The sequence below is a fragment of the Halichoeres trimaculatus genome, unplaced genomic scaffold (assembly GCF_033239565.1).
Source record: "Halichoeres trimaculatus isolate MK-OKI-2021-1 unplaced genomic scaffold, fHalTri1.1 fHalTri1_scaffold_13, whole genome shotgun sequence".
Taxonomy (NCBI): Eukaryota; Metazoa; Chordata; class Actinopteri; order Labriformes; family Labridae; genus Halichoeres; species Halichoeres trimaculatus.
In genome coordinates this window covers 20,610,027-20,616,849 of record NW_027437191.1, presented here as the reverse complement: position 1 = coordinate 20,616,849, position 6,823 = coordinate 20,610,027, and the positions used below count along the sequence as shown (strand labels likewise).

Genomic DNA, 6,823 nt, shown 5'->3' with positions numbered 1-6,823 from the left:
AATGTCCAATTTTCTATTCTTCAGTGGCCAAATTTTGTGGTACTTAGTAAACAGTTGCGGTTTAATCTTTGCAGATCTTTCACAGAATAAAGGAAGTTTTATATCACCTACCCTTAATATTGATGTGAGAAATGGGTCTGCCTTAGGTACAGCTTAAATTTGTTTTCTGGTATTTTTTACACATTTGAAAACAGAATAAAAAAAACTTGCTTTGGGAGCTTAAAATAGAAGTCAAAATCATTCTGAATATTAAGTTTATTCTGTTCATGAAATGTTTTTCATCTATCTTCTTTTTCAGTAGGGAGCATCAGCTTCCTGTTGTGATGTAGCTGAAGCATATCTTTGACAGTATTTAGTTAAAATAAATACTCTCTTATTTAGATTTAGACATCTACCCTCTCAGCACTTGAGTATCAACTCTAAACCCTTATATGATGCAAAAAAAAATCTGGCAGCATTAGGTTATTACTAAATCTACAGCATGTAAATCCAGATAATGACCAAAAGAACAATATTCAGAGACAAATGACAAGCACAATGTGAAACTGTGGAGCATTTTATATTCCATTTTTAATGTTCTGAGAACATAAGGAAAAAAACTGTTTAACTTAAAAAAACACTTTTAAAAGTCCTTTTGAAACAAAACATTAAAACAAACATTGAAATGTGAAAATGACAGAATTAGAGTACATCTTCAAAGCTTCACATGTTGACTTCATCAAACTGGAGCCAGGTCTTCATTAGCTGTAAGAGAAAATGAGGAACTTTTGAGTGGGCAACATGAAACCTTTATAAAGAAATGTGACGGAGATTTTTAAAAAGTTAGTACTATTATCAAGTTTTAAAAAAGGTTGAAGATGAAATTACTTGCATATCAGCTCTTATAATTATTAAAGGTATATTCTAACAACTAAATCAATCTTCTCTGCTTCAGCCCTGTGCTTTAGCAGGTGTTTTATTTTACAATGGAGTTGACAGTTTTATCAGCAGGCTGAAAAGTTATACTACCCCTCCATATGTTTACCTGCTCTGCGCTTTCGTCCACTTTAGAGCATGTCTCGGCGGCACAGATGGACTTGGATGGTAGAAGGTGCAGCCAGCTCGTTTACACTGCGCTGCGAAGCGACAAGGCTGGTGGGGAGAGGAGCAAAATGAAGAATTTAGGGGATTACACAGAATGTTTGAAAAGAAAGCATCGACAGAAGTAAAACAGGAGCTTTAACACAAAGCATGTCTACTTAACCCTTCATACATTAAAAATGACCATTTCAGTGTGCAGGTTCCACTTATCATGTTTTACCTTGGGATGATAAAAAGGACACTCAGTCTTTTTGCACTCTGGGAAGAAGCGACACACAGTTGTAGTTTGCACTGGCTGCACAGCTGTGAAACCAAGATTAACAATATAGATTTTACTGATACAGATTACAATGTGTTTCTGATAACGAAAAAAAACATATATTATGTGGTCACTTTAAAACAATTTGCAACTTAATTTAAAAAAATGCAAAGCCTGTATCCACCAATGGCTTTAATTTTGCACTGGCAGTGACTTCTCACCAGCACTACCTTTACTCACTGGCACTTTCACTCCCCTTAGCACTGCAGTGACCAATCAGTTTGTTTTAAAAAGCTCTAGATGCTTCATATTTGCTTTAAATCAAATTAATTTAATAAAGAAAACAAAAAATGTTGGCAGAAATCATGTTACAGCAATAGTAGTAGCTCTAAACCTGGAAATAGTTTCTCTCTGTACAGATGCCCACCACTGTAATTGACTAAGTTCAGAACGTTTGCCCCTTCTTGACTTTGAATGGTTGTGATGGGTTAGTGACACTGATGAGCACAACAATGTTCCAAAAGTGTTCCAAATTCTGTCTTCCACCATAGCATAATTTGTCAAAAACAAAACAAAAACAGAAAAAGTTGAACTCAGTATGGTAGAATAAGGCATTTTAGTCACTCTTACTGCTGGAGGAGCGATGAGCGCTTACCTGGCCTTTGAGGTGGACCAGCCGCGCCCCTGCGGCTGACATGAGTGAAGGGACAGTCTGGCTTTGTGCACCTGGCGTCATATTTACAATTAGGATGGACAAAAAGGCATTTGTCTCCAAACTTGCAGCTTGGAAAAGTCCTACAGAAGAAAAAAATCATATTACTTGAGAGATTAAAGAGGGTTGAGTCATACTTGTTCATTTTTGGGTTAAATGCAAAACACACTAACTTGCACTGTGCTGTGGGGTGATGATACAAACACTCGTCTCCACTCTTACAAACTGGCCAGAACTTGCAGCGCTCCAACACCTTCTTTTTCTTTGAAGGAACAGCATAATCCTCTTCCATTTCAACGTCCATCTCATCATCTGACGAGATTAGAATGTTAAAATGGTACAAGAGATGCTGAAAGTTTGAATCCACATAACTTGAAACCAGAGCATTCTGTGCTGGAGTTTAGGATCACCTTCTGCTGATGTGAATCCTCCCTGAAGCCTGTGAAGGACGCTAACTTTGGGCTCCCTGTTCATGTTGACACTCCCTTCTGTTGTCTTTGAGGGAGGTCTCACTTCATCCAGGTCTATCTCAGAATCTGCAAAAGTCTCCATCGGGCTTGGTACCCCATCTAATGTCACTATGAATTTTGGGCTGGCTGAGTCAGCGATATCCTTACTGGGTGAGGAAAAAAAAGAATGCACATGTTGAATCAAATATGTCACACTCAGATCTGACTGTGGTAATCTAGTACTTTGTGTGTGTGTGTGTGTGTGTGTGTGTGTGTGTGTGTGTGTGTGTGTGTGTGTGTGTGTGTGTGTGTGTGTGTACCTGCTCTGGACAGTGCGGGGTAAAGCAGTGAGAGCATCCTCTCTGACCAGAAGACGCTGCTGGCTTCTGGCCTCGGGGTCTTGAAGTTGTGGCTGACTCATTATGAAGGACCGGGTATCAAACGGCTTTGCTGTACTGCCTGCAGCAACTTCAACGCCTGGAGGAGCATCACAAACAAACAGAAACACAGACACACAAGTTACATGCATCCATGAAGCACTGATAGGATATTTACTGAGAGCAGGTTGACCTAAGAGCCCAGAGGTGATTAAAAATGTATCAGACTAGCTTTTTATTTAGCAAGTTGGTCAATATAGTTAAAAAATCAAACTCACCATATTGGCTCTGTTCTCCTCCAACATTGCTCTCTGCCAGATCCAACTGAAGGCGCGATGCCAAAGATCTCACCGGTGCTGTTAGGAGAAAAAAACAGGTCTCTTTGTTTCAAACTTGAATATTTTTGCTCCCAGAATAACTCTTTAACTTAAAGTGCTTCAGACCTTTAATGGCTGGCTACTTAAAGTAGAACTCTACAAACTTCTCTCTATAGCATGCTGTAATACCACACTCAACATACCAGGTGGTCTGTCTGAATGCTGCCCTGTAGGGTAGGACTGAGCCCTGGGAGCCAGGCTGTGGAGGTGCTCCTGAACGAGCTGGATGGCTGCAGTCATCTCTTCGGTGCTGGCTGGGCGAGTACGAGGGGCCACAGGAACCGTCTGCCTCTGGGGTACTACGTCACATGATAAATAACTATTATGTAAAGTGCTTTACACTGTGCGTGGGCTCATAGGCTCAGAAATGATCATTTTGGTGCCTTAGGCAACCTGTGTCTTTAAAATAGTGATTAAAAACCAGTGGCGTTTTCTCCCGGAGGCCAAGGGAAGCCATGCTTCCTCACTTTTTTAAGACTGTAGCTGTGTTTTAATGAAAATACTCCTTTATAACAGTTTCGATAATTCTTCCGTGATTCGTCACTGTCATCTCCTCCTTATTTCTCTACTCTACTTATTGAGCATTTTACGATGTGTAAAACAGCGCCCTCCTAAATGTTATGCTGTGAATGCGTGGTGAAAATATGATACTGCACACTGTTGCCTGCAAGGAAGCCAAGCAGAGTTGGCGTCCCTTCGTGAAAAAAAAAAGAATGATTAACCAATCAGATGAGGCTGCGGTCATGACACTGCTCACCTGTGATTGGCCAAGACCGTGTCAAGGGAAGCCACCCCGTCTTTGGCCTCAAACCAATCAAATGACAGAATCATCATCATCAAGCCACTGAATGAAATCAGCGAGATTAGCACATTAGCAGTGTGCATGAAGCGGCAGGTTGTGCGTTTGAGTGGACGGTTGAGTAAATAAATAAGACATTTAAGCTAAGTCAAGAGGACAATGTACGCGTGTGAATGAGTGAGTGAGGGTGGGAGAGTGAAAGGGTGTGTGTCGGTGTTCAAAGTAAGTAAAACGAGCGCTCTCTGGGCGCTCTAACAGGTCATTCCATTACATGAAAAAGCGATATACAAGCTGCAACAAAGTCTTTTATGTACCCCACTCCCTAAAAATCATACAGATTAGAGGCTTTGTCTCACTTGGCTTCCTCAAAAAAAATCCCCACGCCACGCCACTGTTAAAAATGTGGATGTTCATAGTCAAGCAGGTTGGACATACCTGTTGGGAAGGCTGTAGTTTTGGTAATGGAGTCCTGAGCCTCAGAGATGGCCTTTAGTATTAAATTCCGGTTGGCTTGCTTTGCTGGAGGCAGAGTAGGTCTGAAACAACAGAGAGCACAGAAATCTTAAGATTGGACCCTACATTTTTTTCTGCTATGCCTTGGTTCATCATGTGAGGTGACAACACTGACTTGCGCTCTGGTTTGGAGGGTAGAGACACTCTGCTCGACAAGCCTCTTCCCCCATAACCTGAATCCTCTTCTTCCACATCATCATCACTCTCCTCGTCTGCTGTTCTGCTCACTCGCACCACTGAACTTGCTACAGGCGCCTTACGCTTTCGTGACAGCTCCTCCTGATCGCACACATCAAAAGAAAAATGTCTATCAACAGAAACTTCAACATGTGCATTGACAATAAGAAGTGTCTGATTAAATCACTGTACCTTACTGGATCCAGTTCTGGAGGTTCTGCTACCCCTGCTGTCTTGCTGCCTGGTGTGAGAGGATCCTTCAACATGTCGATAGCTTTCTGATGTAAACTTGCTTTGACCAGGTCTATAGATTTCAGCTGTGGGTCTACTAGCACCAATACGAGTTCTGCCTTGGTTGGTGGCTATTTCTACTGGGTCTTCTGCTATGAGGTCATCATCCATCTCTGGTTTGATGTCGATCACAGCCTCAGAGGGGAGCAGCTCCATGAGAGGCTTCACAGTGGACGTAAGACGTGAGGAACCCTTCTCCGAGGTTCCCTTTCTGTGAAAAAGCAATGCAAACAAGAGATGCTTGATTTGTTTTTACTTGTTGGTTTTAAAAAAATTTAACAGTGATTATCAGCACATAAGAATATAAAAAGTAGCTTTGAATTCAGCACCTGCTCTCATGGGCAGAACTGGAAACACGTGCATCAGTCCGATCAGAGCGAGAGCTGGAAACTGTTAGCACCTTCAGCTCTTCTGCTCTGCTGTCATCACTCACAGACGATCTACTCCTCCCAGACACAGTACAACTGTCAGACTGGAGCTGATTTCTGAGGGATGCAGGCTCTGTAACCCATGAAAAAAAAGAAAAGCCAATTAGCAAGGGGTTAATTCATATGCAACCAGAAAACAAAAAGAAGATATCCAACCAAAGACTAATAAGTGTAGGAAACCCTTAAAGAGTTCAACAAAGTCTGACTTACCAACCGCAACAGTTCTTAACTTATCAAGGACACCCTGCAGCCTGAAATAAAAATACAAGGACATGCTAAGTGTGAGCAGATAGTGGTGTGGAGGCTTGCTGGATTAAAATGTGGGAGAGCATGCTACAACTGGAGATTTGATTTTGGAATATTCTTAAACATACCAAGCTGTAAATTTTATTGTGTTGTTTCCAAGAAAAAGAGACAGATCATCAGCCATCTGTTGTGAGGTTTTCTTGTTAGCAACCATCACCATGATATAGTCAGGTAGCTCCTCGTCTGAATCAAAAAGGAGTAAAATAACACGCAGTGTGAAAAAAAGTATAATGTGTAAAAACAAACAAAAAAACATCTGTATCTAGGTCACCTACCGATATATGCACCAAGTTCTTGAAGCTTTCCCTTGATAGCAGCCTGAAACCGAACAAAAACAAATTAGAGATTGTATGTTTGGCTGCGCTAGTGTCAGTCATTTACAGAAATAGATACTCGAGACAATAACAACATACGAGTTATTGAAACTTGCTACAATTTAAACCATGGATTAAAATCGAATGCTGATAACACGTCACTTAACCTGCTTGCTGGACACAGTAACACCAGCATTGGCCTTGTAAACAGAAACCCCATTGCCATTCTGCTAAATTGTACAAAATGCGTCCGTAAGCTAATGTTAGCCGCTGAAGTCCTAGCTAAAACAACCTAATGATGCGCGACTTCTACTGCAAATTCATTATGACCTGACCACAATTTGACTTACTCTTATCTTCTTGCTGATCTCGGTCCCGATCTCCATTCTTGAGGTTTTATTCAAGTAATAAACAAGCACAAAGTCAGCTTCTGATTTTCCAACACCACCGCTAAGCAGCAGGGGCGGCTGTGACTTGACGTCACGTGATCAACGGCAGCCGGAAAGGGACAAATTGGTTCCTGGTTATATTTTTGGTATCTGTTCTGTCTATTTATTTTAATGATTTTGTGGAGGGTGGGAACGAGCTTTCGGTTTCTTTAATGTCAGATTTTGAGTTGGAGTGAACTGATACTGCCAGGTCAATAATGATAATAATTTTAACAAGGAAACTTGTCTTCATTAGAAAGAAAGAAAGAAAGAAAGAAAGAAAGAAAGAAAGAAAGAAAGAAAGAAAGAACTA

The 6,823-nt window shown here is 41.1% G+C and overlaps 1 protein-coding gene across 1 annotated transcript; it reads right to left on the bottom strand.

The window, feature by feature from the left end:
* Positions 1 to 564: 564 nt before the first annotated feature.
* zc3h14 (zinc finger CCCH-type containing 14) lies at positions 565 to 6,593 on the bottom strand. The gene is made up of 17 exons (XM_074685942.1): positions 6,433 to 6,593; positions 6,044 to 6,086; positions 5,837 to 5,951; positions 5,673 to 5,713; positions 5,364 to 5,535; positions 4,936 to 5,245; positions 4,682 to 4,845; positions 4,489 to 4,589; positions 3,398 to 3,553; positions 3,156 to 3,233; positions 2,821 to 2,977; positions 2,462 to 2,667; positions 2,225 to 2,363; positions 1,995 to 2,134; positions 1,301 to 1,383; positions 1,025 to 1,131; positions 565 to 744 (listed from the first exon to the last, which is right to left on the bottom strand). Exons 1-17 carry the CDS (start codon positions 6,466 to 6,468, stop codon positions 741 to 743), a joined length of 2,052 nt encoding a protein of 683 aa, XP_074542043.1. The 5' UTR covers positions 6,469 to 6,593; the 3' UTR covers positions 565 to 740.
* Between the last annotated feature and the right edge of the window lie 230 nt (positions 6,594 to 6,823).

Coding starts and splice junctions, on each gene's coding strand:
- zc3h14 (XM_074685942.1), bottom strand. CDS start 6,468: ATGGAGATCGGGACCGAGATCAGCAAGAAGATAAGA. Junction 3,234..3,397: donor GCATTCAGACAGACCACCTG/GTATGTTGAGTG, acceptor TTCTCCTAACAG/CACCGGTGAGATCTTTGGCA. Junction 1,384..1,994: donor TGGTCCACCTCAAAGGCCAG/GTAAGCGCTCAT, acceptor TTGGTTTCACAG/CTGTGCAGCCAGTGCAAACT.